Source organism: Hyperolius riggenbachi, chromosome 7 (assembly GCF_040937935.1).
Source record: "Hyperolius riggenbachi isolate aHypRig1 chromosome 7, aHypRig1.pri, whole genome shotgun sequence".
Classification (NCBI taxonomy): domain Eukaryota; kingdom Metazoa; phylum Chordata; class Amphibia; order Anura; family Hyperoliidae; genus Hyperolius; species Hyperolius riggenbachi.
The window spans coordinates 239,207,681-239,228,670 of NC_090652.1; the positions used below are offsets into that span (position 1 = coordinate 239,207,681).

Here is a 20,990-nt window from a genome sequence, read left to right on the forward strand (position 1 = left end):
CTTCATGGGCTGCTGTACTCAAACTAGATTCTCAACAGAGGTGGTCCTTATCGCCCACCTTGGCCGAGTTTCAGCTAGCGTATGTGTGAGACTTCAAGAGGAACTCCAGTGAAAATAATGTAATAAAAAACGTGCTTCATTTTTACAATAATTATGTATAAATGATTTAGTCAGTGTTTGCCCATTGTAAAATATTTTAAATCCCTGATTTATATTCTGACATTTATTACATGGTGACATTTTTACTGCTGGCAGGTGGTGTAGTTGCTGCTTGCTGTTTTGGCAGTTGGAAACAGCTGTAAACAGCTATTTCCTACAATGCAGCAAGGTTCACAGACAGGAAACTAGCAAGAGTACATACTCAGAATTTCTTTGTGGGAGGGGTTTCACCACAATATCAGTCATACAGCGCCCCCTGATGGTCTGTTTGTGAAAAGGAATAGATTTCTCATGTAAAAGGGGGTATCAGCTACTGATAAAGTTCAATTCTTGGTCGGAGTTTCTCTTTAATTCTCTTGCCTTGCAGCACTGGGTTCCTGGTTTGAATTGGAAGTTTCATGTATTTTCATAGGTTTCCTCTGGATACCCTGTTTTTCTCCAACATCTCAAATGCATATTATTATTATTTAGTATTTATTTAGCGCCGACATCTGTACAGAAAATATGGTCTTGTCACATAGCTGTTCCTCAGAGGGCTTTGCAATCTAATCCCTACTATAGTCGTATGTCTATGTGTGTATCGCGTAGTGTATTTATTGTAGTCTATGGCCAATTTACTTATCTGTATGCTTTTGGCATGTGGGGGAAACCAGAGTGCCTGGAGGAAACCCACACAGAGATGGGGAAAGCATACAAACTCCTTGCAGATGTTGACCTGGCTGGGATTCAAACTGGGGATCCAGCGCTGCAAGGCAAGAGCGCTAACCACTACGGCCACCGTGCTGCTCATATACAGGTAAGTTGATTGAGTTCGCCCAAAATTGGCCTTGGACTATGATAGGGACATGTTACTACTGCCAGCCCCTCTGAGGAACAGCAAGTGACAAGACTGTATACTGTGTAAAGCGCAGCGGAAGATTTCACCTCTACATAAAACACAAAATAAATAAAAAAAAAGAGAATTTAAAAAAAAAACAAACAATATTTACCTTTGGTGGCTTAAACGGATAATCAGATGAAAATGTTATATCCAAAAAAAATACTCCCCCTTCATATACAGATCCTGGGGGTCCAAGGATAGTTGACCTCCATTCATAGATGTTATCTCCTTTAGGGCCAGCACTGTGAACAGAAAGAAAAGGAAAGGTCAACTGGCAGAAATGAACTTTTAACAATAAGGTTTAGGTCACGTTGAGTCCTGCATTTTTGACAGAAGTGAGCAAACCAGATCATCAGATGAAGCAGGTAATCACTCACAGCAGTTTGTTTTTGACATGTCCGGTTTGATTGTTGTGTTTCCACAGCACGCAATGCAGAGAGGTATGATTTTTTTGCATAGCGGACTGCATTGACTTTCATCAGATGATTAGCGCACATAGGAACAGTTACGTGACAAGACAATATACTCTGTACAGCGAAGATGTTGGCGCTATATAATTACTAAATAATAATAATAAGCTGTGATAGACCACAGCATGTACCGTGTACCTGTACAATACACACAAGATTACATTTACATATGAACCAAGCCTAACAATCTCACCTAAATCCTTCCCTGCTACTGATAAATAAAATAGAAATACAGCGACTGCACGTATGCATATAACAGCTAGGAACACGAACCCGTAACATTAATGAATTAAACAAGATCTCTATGCAAATGCTGGTCAGTTATACGTCTGCTGCAAATGAGGAATAGCTATAGGTCAATGAAGCCATGACAAGGGAAAACACACTAATGAATCCTGGTACAATAAATTACAATGCAAGGACTGCTTTCCAGGGAGCACACCTTCATATCTCCAGGCACAGACAAATACAGTACAGCTTTTAATTGTATTTACGCATACAAACAGGGGCAAAATTGTGTGCATCTGTGTGGTATTGGATATTTCTCTTCGGCTTATGTCACTATTCAGTTTGTGCATAATGCACCTTAAAAATAGCATGTTGTATGGCTAAATTCTTTAGCGCATAAATTATTTCAGAACAATATATTTTGAACAGGGACTTTTGCATATTTATCTCTAGATTACCTTCAGGTTTCTTTGCAATGTACCCCCCCCCCCCCCCCCCACACCCCACCCCACATAATAAAATGGGTTAATTTTAACTCATCAATTCTGAATTTTGAGTTTATTCCTAAGATTTTTTTTTTATTATTATTATTTTTTAAATTGGGGTTTTTGGACATTTCCTGACCTGTCGCCGCAACACGCGGACGCCGCGACAGGTCGTCCTTGAGTATGAAGCGCAACACGGGTGCGCACTCCGAACCGTCGCTCGTCTCTGCTGTCGCCGGGCGATTGGCGCGGTCAATCGCCTGGCGACAGTTGCTGCCGCAACTGTCGCCAGTCCGCGTGGGTATGCGGACTAGCGACAGCAACAAGCAGGGAATACCTTGAGCTTCCGGCGGAGGGAGGAACAACAGCGCCAGCTTCCGCCATATCAGTTGCCAGGTCCCTCCGCCGTGTGTATGCGGAGGGACCTGGCGACGAGCTGTCGCCGGCCTGTCGCGCACACGCTCCCGTGTGCTAGCGACAGGCCACAAATGTAGCCCGTGAGTATGGGCCATCAGATCTCACTGCTGAGGACTGTAGTGAAGCGGCACACTTATGCAAGATCTGAGAGGCAGAGAAGCAGGTAAATAGAAGGGCGGGCAAGAAGGGTGAAAGAGGCGTGTTTTATGGGCACAGTGCAATCTATTCTTCCATACTACTCTGATAAACAGGGAGACAGGAGTGCTGACCAATCAACTATAGCTCAACACACACCATACAATCTTGGTTGTACAGATTTACCAAATCTATGTAGTATAAGGTCCATTAGATTGAAAATACCTTTAATGATTGATTGGATAAGCTCTATTACTACATGAAAGTGGTAAGATTGAACAACCAAGATTCTATGGTGTGTGTTGAGCCTTAGGGAGAAGGAGAGTTGACCAATCCAACCAGTCAATCGCCTATATACGGTTATATACTAGGTACCACATACAGTAAAGCGCCAGTATCTGTTTATGCAAAGCAGATATGGTTTTTTTATTTTTGTTTGGTGTGCTTTGGAAGAGTATATCCCAAGTATATCCCAACCACTATATTTTATCTGGAGAAGTTGGGGGGTCGTCTTATACGCTGGAATATATGGCAGTTGAATTTTTTTACATGTATGCAGGATTATCTGCCCTCGACTGTGGTCCAGACAGCCACATCAAGCACATTAAAAGACACTGACTTTATAAAACTGGTGTCCTTGATTTCACAAATGGTGGCCACTCAACCATCATTGGAGGTTAGACTCCCATTTTAACTTCTTTTGGTATCTTACTAGCACTGGTAGCTTTTGGTACAGTCTGATTGTGTTAGCTCAGGATAGGCAGAGAATCAGCATTTTATGAATAGTCTGCTATTTTGGGTCTGCAATGGTATTTTCATTGGCATTGCCACACATCCCCACTGCCAATAACCTAGCTCTAAAGTCAAATTCTCTTCTTTATGCCCAAACCTCTCCTCCCTCATAGAGTTTAACGCCTGTACCCACAGCACGACTTTTTGCACAATTTTTCGGATAACCGTTGATTTTTTTGCGAGATGAGAGATCGGTTTCTATGATCTCACAACATGGGTACGTACGAATTAACTAACATGTTGCAACGCGCGGAAGGACCATGACCGTCAATCGATTTGACCATCAATTGGAGTATTGCATTGTGTGTACCAGGCATAAACCTAACTCAATTCACCCTTCGTTCCGTTTTCCTTCAGGTTTTTAACAGCTTTGTTATCTGGCAGCTGGCCAAATTCACCTACTACTACTACTACCAAATTCACCTACTACTGTACCTTCGCCAGGTAACCATTAAACAGTTTGCATTAAGTGACTCAGTTCTCACCCCCACATCACACTGGCACCATTTTGTCTCGGTCTCCTAAACATCGCTTGCAATGTTAGGGCATGCGCTGCAATATGCTGAATTTTCTCCGGATGAGGGTAGAGCATGGGGCGATGCCGGAATATACATGGTACTGGGACATGTCCACGTGACACTTTCAAATACATAACAAAACTGACATTTACTATCCCAAATCATTCCATCTAAAAGAGCGGTTTAGTAAAAGTGTTTGAAAGAGCACTTTGCAAAAAGTAACAGCGCTGCCTCACACATCAGGCTTCCATTAATCAAGCATATACTCTGTGTCGCCTCTTCGCTGGTTCACATTTAGGAATAGATTTTATGTGCAACCTTTACTGGCAGTAAATCTTGAAGGTGGCATCTTTGTGCTTATTGGAGATGAAGAGGTTTTTATATTATACAGCTTATTAAGAATTATAGTCTTAACCGTGCAGATTCAAATTAACCAATGTTGGTTTATCTATTGAAACAGCCAAGAAACACAGCAAGACTAGGGGGTTATTCTTGGTGGGGGGGTTATTCTTAGCAGTAACTTCAGAGAATCTGGAAAATGAGAATGACCAGGAGCCAAATGGTGCATTAATGTAGGTTGTTGGATGGTGTAATGTAAGATAGTATATACAGCAGAGTCCCTAGTATCTGGCACCAGCCGGGGATCACCTGATGCCGGATACATGTGCTTGCTGGTCACTTGAGCAATCGGCCTAAAATGCACCAGTGATGTCTAGCAGCCTTTCTGATTCACCTAGCGGTCTGCAAGCGGCTTTCCCCGTGCACGGAAGCTGGTGGCATGTCAGCTGACCTGCATCGGATCAGGTGACACGCTGACTTGCGCATATGGATGCCGGAAGCTGCTAGGAGCCCACTAGGTAATTCGGAAAGGCTGCTAGAGTAAAGTCACCATTATCATTCAGGCATGCCGGTTAGTTAAGACTTTTGATTGCCTGAGTTCCATATCACAGGAACTTAGCTGTACTCACAAAGGTGGGTTGCAATAACTTGCAACCACCGTGAGAGCCTGTGGCATATAACCATCACCACTCGGGTTTCTGGGTCTGCGGTGCAGGTGCTGGGTGGTCGATTCTCCTCTGAGTTTTTTAGAGAAATTAAAAAAAACATCAATCCTGTACAGGAGTATGGGGCTGAACAATAACACTGACATAGCTCCCGATACAGGCAATTTATTGGCCTGAAGCAGTGGGCCAGCATCCATTAAAATTGTCCCTTTTAGTGCTTAAAGGAATACTTAAGTCAGCTAAAAAAAATGACTTTTACTCACCCGGGGCTCTCCTCAGCCCCCTGCAGTGAACGGTGCCCTCGCCGTGTCCCTCCGATGCGGCGGCCACTTCCGGTTTGCCCGTCACCGGCCGACAGGCTGGGAACGCAGCTGATTAGCCGCATTCCCGGCCGCAATAGCATTATAGAGGGCGCTATTGCGGCCGGGAACGCGGCTAATCAGCCGCGTTCCCAGCCTGTCGGCCGGTGACGGCCAAACCGGGAGTGGCCGTCGGCGAGTCCAGGCGCATTGGAGGGACACGGCGAGGGCACCGTTCAGCTGCAGGGGGCTGAGGAGAGCCCCGGGTGAGTAAAAGTCATTTTTTTTAGCTGACTTAAGTATTCCTTTAAACAAATAAATACTATTTTTCCAATTATATTGGTTCTTCCTTCAAGAGAGGTAAGATTCTGCCTCTCATATGCACAGTTATTCATCTGAAACATATATACTGGGTGCCTCCACCAGTGTTATTGTTAACGCAAACTTGAACTCAGAATTTGCTCTCTGCTCTAAATGCAAATCCTGAAATCTGCAGTGTGCCTACTTCCTGCTTTCATGGAAGCAAACCTATTTTAACATCCTGTGTTTACAAATTAGCAGCTTTGCCAGAGGAGATTGCTGAGCTTACACAGCTGAAGAGATCAAACTACAGTGGTGATTAGTCACAGGTGAGGGGAATTAGGCAGGCTAAACTCTCTAAATACATACAGGGTGCATGTTTTTCTGTCTCCCTTCTGTACTGTACAAGAGTTCAGATCTACTTTAAGAAACATAGCAGACAAACGTGTATAATATGCAGAATACCATTAAAGAATCATCAAAATGGTAAAGAAAATACAGTTTTATCATTAGGCATTTAAGGAGGTCTGCAATCATCTCTACACGAGGCCTAAACATTAAGTATGAAAATCAGAATATAGCGATATTTTATCAGAAAACCACTTGAACAACCATGCAAGGTCTTGAAGACAAAACCATACAAAAAATGGCATTGAAAGCACATAAACTCTCAATAATAGTTGTCACACCTAAAGATAGTATAAGAAAAATGCAGCAGCTGGCCTCTAGTAGTGGTTACAATCAAATAATGTGTCAGACAATGTGCTTGAACTAGGCCTGTAAAAAAGTATCCAAAATAAGTTTTGAGCACAATAAGATGTCAACTGAAAAGAAGATCATTGGACGCATCTTGCCCTATTACGTGGAGAAAGGCCAACTTCCTCCAACAAGCCATTAACAGTATCACCTTTTCACCCTATAGCTCCAAAATGGCTCAATAGTTCCAATTTACGAGTAAGCACAGTGTAAAGAAATACCGCCTCAGTCTTTGGGAGAAGTGCAGCCCGCATGGAAGAGATGCCCCTGAGGCAGGCAGCAAGCATTCTTAAAGTTAAACTGTGATTTGTGCACATTACAGTGTTCATTACTGAAACAAATTACATGATTTACACGTTTAGCATTTGCAGAGAGCAGACAGTTGCAAGCTAGGCTTAGCTCTATATTCCACATAACAGCTGCTGCCCTGAGATGACAATACATAGCGGCATTGACTGTGTCACCCAGAAGCCATTAGTAAACCTGAAGGAGCTACACCTTGTGTTACTGAGCTATACAAAGGATTCCTGCAGGCATTACTGGGCATTCTTAAAACGTGATATACACGTGATCAAATGGACCAAAACACAATTGAATATTTTCTAATAATTGGAATTTTAATTCTGAAATGAACAGTGAAAATGTTACCACCCTGAAGCAGAATGCTTTGATCTTTATCCGTGTCCTTCTACATTTCAGTTCTGTGTGACGCTGAAACCAATGAACTGTTTAACTGCATGACTCCAATGCTTCTCTCCCGCTGATAAGTGTTTTATAGTACTTTTGTGTTTTGTTTAGTTTTTTTTTGGTTATGTATCCCTGAGAAGCTGCTGACATACCGTATTTTTCGCCGTATAAGACGCTCCGGAATATAAGACGCACCCAGGTTTAGAGAGCAAAAACCAGGGAAAAAAATATATATTTACTAAACCTGGTGCGTCCATGTTCCAGGAGCGTCCTGTACTTTGTTCTCCCCCAAAAGGTGTCGCCTGTCCCCCCATGTGTCCTTCTGTCCCCCATGTGTCCTTCTGTCCCCTCATGTGTCATTCCGTTCCCCCCAGGAGTGCCCACTTTTTCCCAGGTGTCCCGTTCTGTTCCCCCAGGTGTCCTCCTGTTCCCCCAGGTGTCCTTCTGTTCCCCCCAGGAGTCCCCACTCTGTTCCCAGGTGTCCGTCTGTTCCCCCAGGTGTCACCACTCGACTCCCAGGTGTCTCTTTCTACCTCCCCTGTGTTGCCATTTCTCTCTCCTGTGTCCCTGCTACAGTTAGCCACTTAGCGTGTGTCCCTGCTCTCTTTTTCAATAGTGAATAGCGGCAGGCTTTGCCTCCCCCATGTCCCCGCTTCCTGTCCCCGTGTCCCGGCTGCCAGTTTAAGTGTATATAGGCAGGCTTTGCCTCTCCCATGTCACTGCTTCCTGTCCCCATGTCCCCGCTGCCCGTGTATAGTGGCAGGCTTTGCCTCCCCATGTCGCCGCATGCTGTCCCGCGTATAGCTGCAGGCTTTACCTCCCCCATGTCGCCGCATGCTGTCCCGTTGTCCCCATATAGCGGCAGGCTTTGCCTCCCCCATGTCGCCGCATGCTGTCCCGATGTCCCCGCTGCCCGCCTATAGCTGCAGGCTTTGCCTCCCCCAAGTCGCCGCATGCTGTCCCGATGTCCCCGCTGCCGGTGTATAGAGGCAGTCTCTTACCTTTCCAGCAGCGCCCGCGGGGACAGCCGACCTCTTCACCGCTGCACTTCTCGCTCTAGTGTTGGCTTGTACTGATGACGCGTCATCAGTACAAGCCAACACTAGAGCGAGAAGTGCAGCGGTGAAGAGGTCGGCTGTCCCCGCGGGCGCTGCTGGAAAGGTAAGAGACTGCCTCTATACACCGGCAGCGGGGACATCGGGACAGCATGCGGCGACATGGGGGAGGCAAAGCCTGCAGCTATAGGCGGGCAGCGGGGACATCGGGACAGCATGCGGCGACATGGGGAGGCAAAGCCTGCAGCTATAGGCGGGCAGCGGGGACATCGGGACAGCATGCGGCGACATGGGGAGGCAAAGCCTGCAGCTATAGGCAGGCAGCGGGGACATCGGGACAGCATGCGGCGACATGGGGAGGCAAAGCCTGCCGCTATACACGGCAGCGGGGACACAGAGAAGGGAAGCAGAGGCACAGGAGAGAGCAGGCAGGGAATCCCCGATGACGGCGGTGCGTAACAGCGGGCGTTCATAAGTCGGGGATTCCCTGCCTTTGCCATATAAGACGCAGGGACTTTTTCTCCCCATTTTTTAGGGAGAAAAAGTGCGTCTTATATGGCGGAAAATACGGTATGTCTTATCAATGTCAGCTTTCATTACAGAGCAGAAAACATCATACAAGCACTAAAACATCTGACACCTTAACATCTGTAAATGTAGTACTCTACAGCCCCTCTTTGGCGAGGCAGGTCTATTCAGTGCGGGTCCTTCCCCAGGCTGCGCCTGACCTCAGAGCCGCCATAGATATAATGGTATGTCTATGGCCGCACAGCAGTGTAAGTCAGGTTCCGGGGATAGCCCATTAACCCTTCCTGTCCCCATAGTTCCAATAAAAGAAAAAAACCCCAAAGTGACAGAATTTAAAAATTATTATGTTAGGGAGTTAGGGCTTGATTCATTAAACTCAACTATTAAAGAAGCGCACCTTAATGTGAAGGAGAGGCCACTATGCATGCCTTACATAGCATAGCGCCTTCCTATACAAAGTAACTCAGTGATCTCCCCAGAATTTTTTTTTCCAGCTAGGTGGCATGAAAATGTAGCTGGGTGGGGCGAGAGGAGAGAATGCAGGGCTGGTGCTTCTGTGCGCAACTCTGCTTACAGCATAGGAGGAGGTGAGCAGATAACAGGCAGGTGCTCACCAAAACTAGCCGGGTGGAGCACCCAGCTAAAAGAGCCTGGGGAGAACACTGGTAACTATAGTTACTATGTATAGGAAGACACACTCCTTACATAATAGTGATCGCAGCTATATAAGATACACATAGTGGCCACTCCTTCACATTAAGGTGTGCTGCTTTAGCAGTGCAGCTTAAAGAGACACTGAAGCGAAAAAAAAATGATGATATTATGATTTGTATGTGTAGTGCAGCTAAGAAATAAAACATTAAAGAGACTCCGTAACAAAAATTACATCCTGTTTTTTATCATCCTACAAGTTCCAAAAGCTATTCTAATGTGTTCTGGCTTACTGCAGCACGTTCTACTATCACCATCTCTGTAATAAATCAACTTATCTCTCTCTTGTCAGACTTGTCAGCCTGTGTCTGGAAGGCTGACAAGTTCTTCAGTGTTGTGGCTCTGTGATGCATCTCCCCCCTCCAGGCCCCTCTCTGCACACTGCCTGTGTGTTATTTAGATTAGGGCAGCTTCTCTCTTCTCTCTTATCTTTTACAAGCTGGATAAATTCTCCTCTGAGCTGGCTGGGCTTTCACATACTGAGGAATTACATACAGGCAGAGCTGTCTGCACTCTGCAGGAAGAAACAGCCTGACACTTCAGTGGAAGATAGCTGCAGGGGGAAAGAAACACACAAATGATCTCTTGAGATTCAAAAGGAAGGGTGTACACAGCCTGCTTGTGTATGGATGTATTTTCTGTGTGTGGACATACTGTACATCAACCTACTTCCTGTTTTGGTGGCCATTTTGTTTGTTTATAAACAAACGTTTTAAAACTGTTTTTAACCACTTTTAATGCGGCGAGGAGCGGCGAAATTGTGACAGAGGGTAATAGGAGATGTCCCCTAACGCACTAGTATGTTTACTTCTGTGCGATTTTAACAATACAGATTCTCTTTAAGATCAGATACATCAGTCTAATTGTTTCCAGTACAGGAAGAGTTGAGAAACTCCAGTTGTTATCTCTATGCAAACAAGCCATTAAGCTCTCCGACTAAGTTAGTCGTGGAGAGGGCTGTTATCTGACTTTTGTTATCTCAACTGTTCCTGGACTATTTACTTTTCCTCTGCTAGAGGAGAGGTCATTACTTCACAGACTGATCTGAAAGACTCATTTTGAATGCTAAGTGTTGTGTAATCTGCACATATAATAGAATGATGCAATGTTAGAAAAAACACTATATACCTGAAAATAAAAGTATGAGAATATTTTCTTTGCTGCTAATCTTCTAGTAATTATTCATAGTACACAACCAATTCACTATATCATATTTTTTTTTCGCTTCAGTGTCTCTTTAATGAATCAAGACCATTTTTTGTAATGAGGGTATATATATATATATATATATATATATATATATATTTAACATAAGGGATTGTAATTTATAAAATAAAATATGGAAAAAATACACATTTCCAAATAAAATATTGTCGCCATATATTGTACTAGGGACATAATTTAAATGTTGAAATAACTGAGACAAATGGGGAAATAAAATGTGTGGGTTTTATCTACAGTCACATTTTATTTTAAAACTATAAAAGCTGAAAACTGAGAAATAATGGATTTTCAATTTGTTTTTTCATTAATTTCTGTTAAAATGTATATAAAATAAAATAATTCTTAGCGAAAAATACCACCCAAAGAAAGCCCAATTTGTAGCGGAAAAAAAAAATGTACAGATGATTTTGGTTTGACAAGTAGTGAAAGTTATTGGCGAATGAATGGGAGGAGTCTTGATATGTGAAAATTGCTCTAATCCATAAAGGGAAACCCTTAGTTGTGAAGAGGATAAAGCATGAACAGCCATATTATAGGTATGACGGTGAGAGTGGATTTTGCTGGTGGTTGTTATACTTACGAAGGTTTTTCTTTTCTGAATTGAACTGATGTTCCTCTTAAGAAAAGAGAATTACAGAATAGTAGAGAACATAATAGTTCTATGTAAGAAATAAGACACATAATGATACCACATACCTTGCACTCAGCGTGGGACGCAACGAACAAACATTACATAAACACAAGTGAAAGCCAAGCACTCATCTGTGAAAAATTATTACGTTCTACAATATCATCGTTATCTGTGAAAAGACCTGCTGGGAGCTAAATGACACAGATATAGCTGGAGTCCGTGTACACTCGGGTAGGATGTGTAACAATATTGGTGGCTGATGGCAGGTGATGTATCTGCTGCCTTTACTAATTTGAAAGACATCCTATCAGATAGTCTGGATTATGTAGAATGTTACCAGTAATACTTTTATTATTTGGAGTATCGTAACTCAACAGAACTGTATATCTGCTGAACGCTGCGCTGATGACATTTGCAGAAGCTTGCAGATTAATGTCGTGTGTTAGCACTTATATAAAGCATACAGAGTGGAGCTCATTTACTTTTACCGTGCATATATATTAATGTTAAACAGCTGTAAAAAGCTTAGAGATACAAATCCCTCGCTGCAATCAAACACTTGTTACTGTCTTTCCTGACCTATCTTCTGGCTGCCTGAAACACGCAGTGCAGAGCATAAATAACAAGAGGAAAAAATGAGATTAATATATATATTGTAAGATGGGGAGGGGATAGGTTGTGGGTGCTTTTTATCTTCTAGGACAAGCACAGCGCATATGTACATAAAGGGCGTAATAAAACAAAAGAAAACCTTGCCACTGGGCGACTAACTAAAATCAAAGTGGAGAATCCTCTCTACTGGGAGCAAACCTTCTATTTGTCCTAAACAATAAACAAGTAACAACAGAAAATTTGATCCAGTCCTTTACAGCACAAAATTCTCATGTTTTATGTGTTCAATTTAGGACAGTGTGCTACCCAGAATAGGGCAACTTTAGACTAAACAAATTGGCGCTTTCACTCTCACAAGAGAACCTGTCTAAGGGAGAACAACAAATCCTGGAGTGCATCCTCTTTCTCACGTGAGCTCCTGTCTTCGGGAGGACACCAAAGCCTACACTGGATTTGTAAAAATGGGAGTGCAGAGAAGAGAAATCTCTTGGCGGTCAGGTGGTTGCTGCGTTTTTTTAAGTGGTTTTCTAAGCGCTTTTGCAGAGCGATTAGTCTTTTTTCACTTCCTGACGCAAGTCAGAAAGTGAACTCTTTGATCGGGAAATGAATTAATACAATGTATTTATTCATCAAAGTGCTGGGGAAATCGCTATACAAAGCGCTTTTTCAAGCGCTTTGCGATTTCCCTATACCTTCTATTGAGCAAAAACGCTCAGAAAATGGTACAGACAGCACTTTGCTGAGCGGATCAGAAAAACTACTCAGATGAGAACAGTCTCATAGGGATTCATTGCACAAGCTTTTTAGGGCAATTTTCAAAATCGCAGGCGCCCTTAAGGCCCGTGTCCACTAGGGCTGAATCCAGGCCAAATATTTTCCCACAGGCGAGTTGGACGGGGGAACACTGCCTACTAACTACTCCTATGGCTTGCATCACTACAAGTGCCACTGAGCCTCCTGCAAGATGCACGCCGGCTAAGTGGGTCATGGCCCTTATCGTTTTTACACAGAACTCTCGTAACGACTGATCAAAGCCCATAAACCATTCAATACATGCGATTCAACCTCCCCCCCCCCCCCCCCTCCTGTGTGATTATACCGCAGGCATTGTTCATTCAAAATCAATCATACCAATTCAAAGGTATGACTGGTGTAGCCACTCAGATACCAGTTGCATTACTCACACTTTATGTTCTTAACTTCTAAATGAGGGGAAAAAAAAACGACATTAAGGCATTCGCTGTAAAATCACTATGCACACATATTTGCAAACATAATCCCCACTCCAACCAGCATTGAGCAATTTCTGCAAAGAATGGTGATTAGGCATCGCACAAAGCAACCTAGTAACCCTTCTCTGACTAGTGTAAAGGATAAAGAAGAATGCCAGCATATCAGCCACTACATCAGTAAACTCTGACACCTGAGATCACCGCTTACATACCATGGTATCTAAAGCAATAAACACAAAAAGATACAATTATACTGATGAGAACTGTGGATTAGACAGGATGAAAGCACCTGAGCAGGGAAGCTATTGGAAAGCAAAGGCTATCATATTTGATACTGTATTGTTAAATTACAGGAAAAAAAAGAAATCAAGCAAGCTTTCATCTGTAAGCTAGCCTACACAGACACGCTTTATGCATAGGCATAGCAAATGACGGAATGCTAGCAAACCTATCTTTTTATACATTTACAGAAACAATGTGATGCCAAAAAAAAGTTAAATTCTGTATTGCTTCAGGTAAGGGGAAGTTCAGTTAACACAAAATTATTTTAATATTTTCACTTATTTTAAAGTGGACCTGAACTGAGAACTTCCTCTCTGCTCTAAAAGATAAGCAACAGCATAATAACCTTTAGGCTGCTTCCACACAGGGACGTTACAGGCGCACGTTAGTGCAGCCTATAACGCTCCCCCAACACACAGCAATGTAACACAAGTGGGCTGTTCACACAGCCCACGTTGCGTTACATGTAACCCTGCACGTTCTTAAGAAAGTGCAGCATGCAACGGCGTTAGAGCGGCTTAAGCCGCGTTAGACTGTTTGCACATGCGCAGTCATGTTGGGGAGGAGCGGAGAGCGGCCAGGCACATGGCTAATTAATATTCACTGCACGTTGAGACGTGCAGTGTTTACTTCCTGGAGCGGCCGCTCTGTGCGGTGATTGGACGGCGGGACGTGATGCCGCATGCGCACAAGAGTACGCATCACGGCATCACGGACGCCAGAGTGAGCTGCACAACGTGGCTCACTCTGACGTCCACAACAAAGTGCACCAGGCGTCGCGTTAGGTGCACGTTATGCGACCTTAACGTGGCACCTAACGCAACGTCTTAGCGTGCAAGTAGCCTTACAGGAAACACCCGGGGTTCTTAAAAAAAGCAGAACTACTTACCTGAGGCTTCCTTCAGCCCTGGCAGCTTATGTGTCCCTCTGCTCCCAGCCGGTCTCCTGGGGTTTTCACCATTGCAGCAGCTGACCTGGTGAGGTCGACAGCCTCTGCGCCTGCACAGAACGCAGAGGCTGCTGCAATGAAGGGGACCCTGGGCCACCGGCAGGGAGCGGAGCTGCATAATTGTATACGTTCTACTATATTTTATTACCGGTCTTTTAGATTGCCACCAAATCGCAGGTGATGCTGTATTATTACCATGCATTTTATGTGGTTGCTTACTATGGGCTATCTTTTATAAAAATAAGTACTGCAGGCCAAAGCAGAACACAATAGCGCAAGTAAATTGGGGCACAGCTATATTTTCAAGTATTTCATTCGGCATTTGATGGATTACTGCAGTGCAGGGCAAACAGATCAAAAGTGTGAAACATATAGCATTGTATTTCATTACACTGACAAAGTGCAAATCCAAGCTAAAAAATATTACATTTTGTCAACTCAAAACCATTTGCAATCGTATTTACTACATAATAATATTGTGAAATTAGGAAAATATTTATTACCTCTTTTTTATTTTCCTGAATAGTTAGTTTTCACCTCACTTACCACATCTCTGAATTGACATTTACTATTGTGGTATTTACCCCACAAGTCAGTTACTTACCTCACTAGTTGGTCATTTTAATTTTCTAGGTGGTAACAGCCCTAGTGAATTGATATTTCACAAAATGCGTGATAAAATCAGCTGTTTTCTGCTTTACTGAATGCAGTTACGCTTAGTGAATTGAAGCCTAAAGGTGGCCACACGCGATAAAATAAAATGATCAGATTTTACAGTAATTCGATAAAAACGATCGTATCTCGAAAAAAATCAAAAGCTTTTCATTCGACTGAAAAATCTGATCGGATTTCCCGTTTTTTTTCCGATTTAAATCGATCCGAAATGCCAGATAGTTCTCTTCAATTTCTACTAAAGATTGTATGGTGTGTGTTAATATACACACCTTAGCAATTTTCTCTGAGTTTCCAATCATTTTTATTATAATTGAGGAAAAAATTTAACATGGGTACATTGGTCATATTTTTGAAATGTTACAATCAGTCAGAAAAATTGATTGCAATTCTTAAATTAAACAGATATTTAAAACATTGTATGGTGTGTGGCCACCTTTAGTCTGTGTATAGCTATCCCAGTAATGCTGCATTATTTTACCACACAGATATTGGTCTGGATTGTTCAGGGCTGGAATGCCAAGGACAGTTACGGTGTGCCACTTGTGAAATGAGTATCTGGCAGGAAACAAAAAGATCCTTCTATCTGTTAAAGAGGAACTCCCTACAGCCTTCAATCTATAAAAACCTAATTACCCAGTTTAGTGTGGAAAATGATGTGTTGTGTTTGCAGCAGGAAGTGTCAAATTTGTAAGATGATCCAGGCAGGGGACCACTAAGTCGTAAATAAACGTTCTTCTGTCTAGCACATATTGGTAAACAGATTAGAAGACACATTGCTTCATAGTCTTGGTGGTTCAGAGGTGGCACAAACAGGAGCAGCCAGTCAAATTGTGACATTATATGGACAAATCTCAGACAGGAGCTAACACAAGCACAATTAGTGTCGTCCATAATGATCATGCTCGATTGCTATGGTGACACTGCATGGAATACATGCACGAACATTTAAAATGGGTGTCTGGTAAAATAGGTATGTGGAAATCTCAATAGTAGACTATTGATAATTATACCAACATTCTGTTATCTCACACTGTAAACCTTATTCTCACCACTAACCCTCAGCTACCTTTACCTAAAGGTGGCCAAACATCAGGCGACTTGGCGGCCAATCGACCATCCAATTTGATTATTATAATCGAAGTGGATGAAAATCGGTGCCGCTAAGTGGATGCCCAACCGACAAAGCAACCAATTTCGGGACATTAATTGGTCGCACGGTTCATCGCGCATGCTGCAAGATGCGGTCCAAAGTTAGTTAGTTGGTTGGGTGTGTGGCAGCGATTTATGGAACAAGCAACGAGACAATGAAACCCCCACCTCTGCAATGTATAAATGTGGCCCTGTGTGTACATTAATATGTTGCCTGTCCTGTTGCAGCCTCTGTAACCTCCTGGCGGCTCTCGTACATGCCACTGGCGCAAAGCGTCTATGTGCCAGTAGCGTGTTGTATGGAGAGCCAGCCGGAGGTTACGGACACTGCGTGGAGGCTGCTACAGGACAGGTTATGTATAAATACACGGGGGTGAGGAAACATTTATATACATTGGAGCAAGGGCGGTGCGGACTCAGCCGATTCCCTGAAGATTTCATGCTGAAACTGGACGGGAATTGGCCTGTCGGAGGTTTCCTAAACTGAGGAGTCGGATGATTTTTGTACAGTCAGCCCTGGAAGCGATCGCTAATTTTTCGGCCACAACAATGTTGGAAGATTAGGCCAGATGTATCAGGGAAACGTTTGTTTATCAGCTGAGAATCCCTGATCCATCTGGCCATAAGTACTTAAGGCCCATACACACGTCGGATTTGCGCGAACGACGGGTCGTTTAAACGTTCCGTCGTTCGCACGTTTCCGCATGAAATCCGGCGTGTGTACAGACTATCGTTCGGGAGATAAGACTGGTTACCAGCGATCCGCCCGGCGGATCGTTGGTAACCAGTCTTATCTCCCGAACGATAGTCTGTACACACGCCGGATTTCATGCGGAAACGTGCGAACGACGGAACGTTCAAACGACCCGTCGTTCGCGCAAATCCGACGTGTGTATGGGCCTTTAGCTTTACTCAGGGCTCTTTTCCGCTATGAAATGCAATCACAAGCGCATCAAACTAATTTCCACTAATGCAATTTCGATTCTACACTCCATATTAGGAGCTCAATCGCATCCAAAACGTGGCAGGACGACTGTGCTCAGGACAAGATCGGTATCAGATCGCAAAAAGCAGAGTAGTGGAAAAGGGCCGGCAGGCTGTTTTTTTTTTTTTTTTTTTTTTTAAACAGTATTAGGAATCTGAGTTCGGTCATAGTTATTATGTAGCAAGGATTGCATCACGCCACGGACTGCTTTGTGTTCCATTATGCTCTGACAAAGATAAAAGAGTTGTGTTAAAGGACGTAATTTAAGATTCCCAGATGACACACAATCCCTCTGCTCTAATCAATCTCTTGTTGCCAGCTGACAAGAGTCAGTGTGACATTGCTCTGGGATGGAGTTCACCTTTAAGTTAAAGTTACCAACGTCACCTTCAGTTGCAGAATAACATTAAAGGAATATGTACCATTCAAAGGCATGCACTGCCACGAGTCATATAAGTGCTGAAAGTTAGATACTTCTTCTCGTCTTACACTGCACTAACATTTCTAAGCTTGCATAGAAGCCAACATTGCTTGTTAAAATGTTACATTATTTAAAAACATACAGGAAAAAAAAGGGGGGGGGGGACTGATATAATAATGTGATAGATAATTGAGAGCACTGCATGTTTTGCTTTAAAGGGAAGGTCCAAGCAAAAAAAAAAAAAATGAGTTTCACTTACCTGGGGCTTCTACCAGCCCCATGTAGCCATCCTGTGCCCTCGTAGTCACTCACTGCTGCTCCAGTCCCCCGCTGGCAGCTTTCTGACCTCGGAGGTCAGGGCCGCATTGCATACATTTTTACGCATTCCAGCTAGTGCAGGAACAAAAATGTATGCGTTGCACCACTAACGCGTAAAAATGTATATGTTAATGTTCCTGCACTAGTGGGAATGCGTAAAAATGTACACAATGCGGCCCTGACCTCCGAGGTCAGAAAGCTGCCAGCGGGGGACTGGAGCAGCAGTGAGTGACTATGAGGGCACAGGATGGCTACATGGGGCTGGTAGAAGGGGCTATAACCACAGAGAGCCCAGAAAGCTCTGGGTCCTTTACCTTCAATCTGATGCCTAGTAACATCCTGGCAGCCCGCAAGGACACGGGCCAAAACCTCCATCTTGGAACTATTGCTAACAAAGGCCTGTTGGCCGCATGGCAACCGCCATTTTGGGACTTTCGCCAAAGACTTGCGATTGCCGCATGGACTACCAATAACGGTATTTAAACTGTATATTAAGACATTCTGTTCCTTTTCCTCTCTTCTCTCTGTCAATCAATCTGTTCTAAAATAAGCTGTGTGTATGTAGTTTAGAAATAAACTAACGATTTTTGATCGTTCAGTCTTGTGCCTTTTCTGGTCATCTGATTGCTGCTATAACGAATCTGCCCTCTGAAGAGTCAGTCATACTACCGCATTGTTTTATGATTTGCTTATAAATTGTTGATTTGCTAGCTAGGTTGTAAATAACCGTTTCTTCCTTCTCGGATTAGCTAGTACCAGATTTTCTGTGCGAAATCGATAACTTTCGTTTCTCGATTGTAAACACAATTCGAGATTGCAGCATATAGGGACCCAGTAACCTTTCATTAACGTCACATTGCTCACAGTCTTTAAGCTGTCGGAAGTGACTATTCCCCGAACGGTGACTGGAGAGTGTTGAACGTGATTGGGCTGGCTACCGTATGGTGACTGCGGGAGTCTCTTTCCTCCCTGAACTGGAAGAGTGGTGGCAGTGTATTTACCCGATTTCCAGCACGAAATCGATATTTTTAGTTTACCGATTGTATATACAATCAGAATTGTAGATGTATGGGCACCTCCAACCAATCTTAACAGTTTACTACGCACACAGTGAATTTGCCTCCAGCAGTCTCTAGTGCATGAGACCTGCATAGCAACAGTGGCCTAGTAATAATATGGGATTGGTGGATGTTTGTCCCATTACATATTGTCGGCAGCTGGGCGACCAATCTTTATTGTCAGTCTGTTCACCGTACTTCCTGCGTATGCTAACGGAAGCAGATTAGACGGGATTGGCACGCTCTGTCGCCTTTTTCCTTCTCTTTCTTTCTTCCCTCTGACGATCCAGCAACCGGTCTCGTTGTCCGTCTGCGCCCGTACTTCCTGCGTACGCTAACGGGAGCATATCTCGACGGGATCGCGGGGCTGGATTGTCACCCCCCCCCCCCCCCCCCCCCCGGCTTGTAAGTGATCTGTAAAAATTCAGATCCCAGTGAATATCAGTGTACACACCTGAACTGTGGGATTAGATTGTAAGCTCTTCTGAGAGACAGGCATGACTATAGACTCTGTAAAGCGCTGCAGAAGATGTCAGAGCTGTATACAATATAGTGAATATGTAATAATAATAATATTATTATTATTATTATTAACAATAACAACAAAAACTTATTAGCCTTAACTACTTGGGTACCAGCAATCTCTGCCCCCTTAAGGACCAGAGACTGCTGGTACTTTAAAACCGCGCTTACCGACGAATTGCTGCAATAATCCACTGCTCCAGCCGGTGATGCTGCTCTGTCCCTGCCACAGGTCCCTCTCTCTGACCTCGCTATGACGGCAGAGCGCTGTGCGCCGGTCAGAAGCCGCTTTCATTGGCTCCTGACACTGTCAATCAATATAAACCAATGGGATTGGCTTACAGTGATGACAGGGTCAGGAGCCAATGAAATTGGCTCCTGACCGGCTTACACAGCTCTACTATCATATTGACGGCAGGGCGAGTGATCTGCGGCAGGGAGACAGCAGCGCGACTGGCGTGAGTGGCGGGACTGCACGGCGACTAAAATTGAAACGTACGTCCTGTCAGATCTGCACAGCCACAAGCAGGATGTAGATTTCAACTACGTTAATCCAGATCCGGTTAAAGAGGAACTCCAGTGAAAATAATGTAATAAAAAAAGTGCTTCATTTTTACAATAATTATGTATAAATATAATAGAGTAAGTGTCTTATCCTTCAAGCAAGAAGAAGAAGTAGCGCCCTGCCCCCAGGGCCGGTCCGATCAAGAAGAAGGGGCCGGTCCAAGCAAGAAGAAGTAGTGCCCTGCCCCCAGGGGCGGTCCTACACTTGCCGCCGAGCTGGAGGGGGTAGCGGGCAGAAAGGGGGTATTGGGCACGGCGGCGGGGAGGGGGGGGGGGGGGGGTCGGACACCCCCCCTCACCTGGGTCCCCCATCTGCGATCCCCCACTAGTTTAACCCTCCTGGCGGTATGAAAAATTCCGCCAGGAGGCAGCGCATTAGTTTTTTTTTTTTTTTTTAAATCATGTAGCGAGCCCAGGGCTCGCTACATGATAGCCGCTGCTCAACGGCATCCCCCCGCCCGCTTCGATCGCCTTCGGCGATCTCCGATCAGGAAATCCCGCCATGGCGACGGAGCGGGATGACGTCAGTGACGTCATTGGGAGTCCCGATCCACCCCTCGGCGCTGCCTGGCACTGATTGGCCAGGCAGCGCACGGGGTCTTTTGGGGGGTCGCGCGCCGTGACGAATAGCGGCGATCGGGCGCGGGGCGGCGGCGATCGGTGTGCTGGCGCAGCTAGCAAAGTGCTAGCTGCGTCCAGCAAAAAAAAAAAATTAAGAAAATTGGCCAAGTAGGGCCAGAGAAAACCTCCTGCGTGGCTTACCCCGAACGTACCACCAGGAAGGTTAAGTTCAACAGCAGCCACCGCTATTAGTAAGAGGTAGCGGGTGGGGATGACTCACCTCTTCCGTGTTCCAGCGTGCGTTCCACTGTCATCACTTCCTGCAATGCCGTCCACTTACAATACAGTGGGCGGCATTGCAGAAAGTGAGGACAGTGGAACGC

At 44.3% G+C, this 20,990-nt stretch overlaps 1 protein-coding gene across 1 annotated transcript in view; it reads right to left on the minus strand.

The window, feature by feature from the left end:
- Positions 1 to 20,990, minus strand: part of UBE2E3 (ubiquitin conjugating enzyme E2 E3) — a 117,830-nt gene that overhangs the window by 19,827 nt on the left and 77,013 nt on the right. The window contains exon 4 of the mRNA XM_068245422.1: positions 1,149 to 1,281. Within this exon, the coding sequence (XP_068101523.1) occupies positions 1,149 to 1,281 (133 nt within the window). The remainder of the gene's footprint in view (positions 1 to 1,148; positions 1,282 to 20,990) is intronic.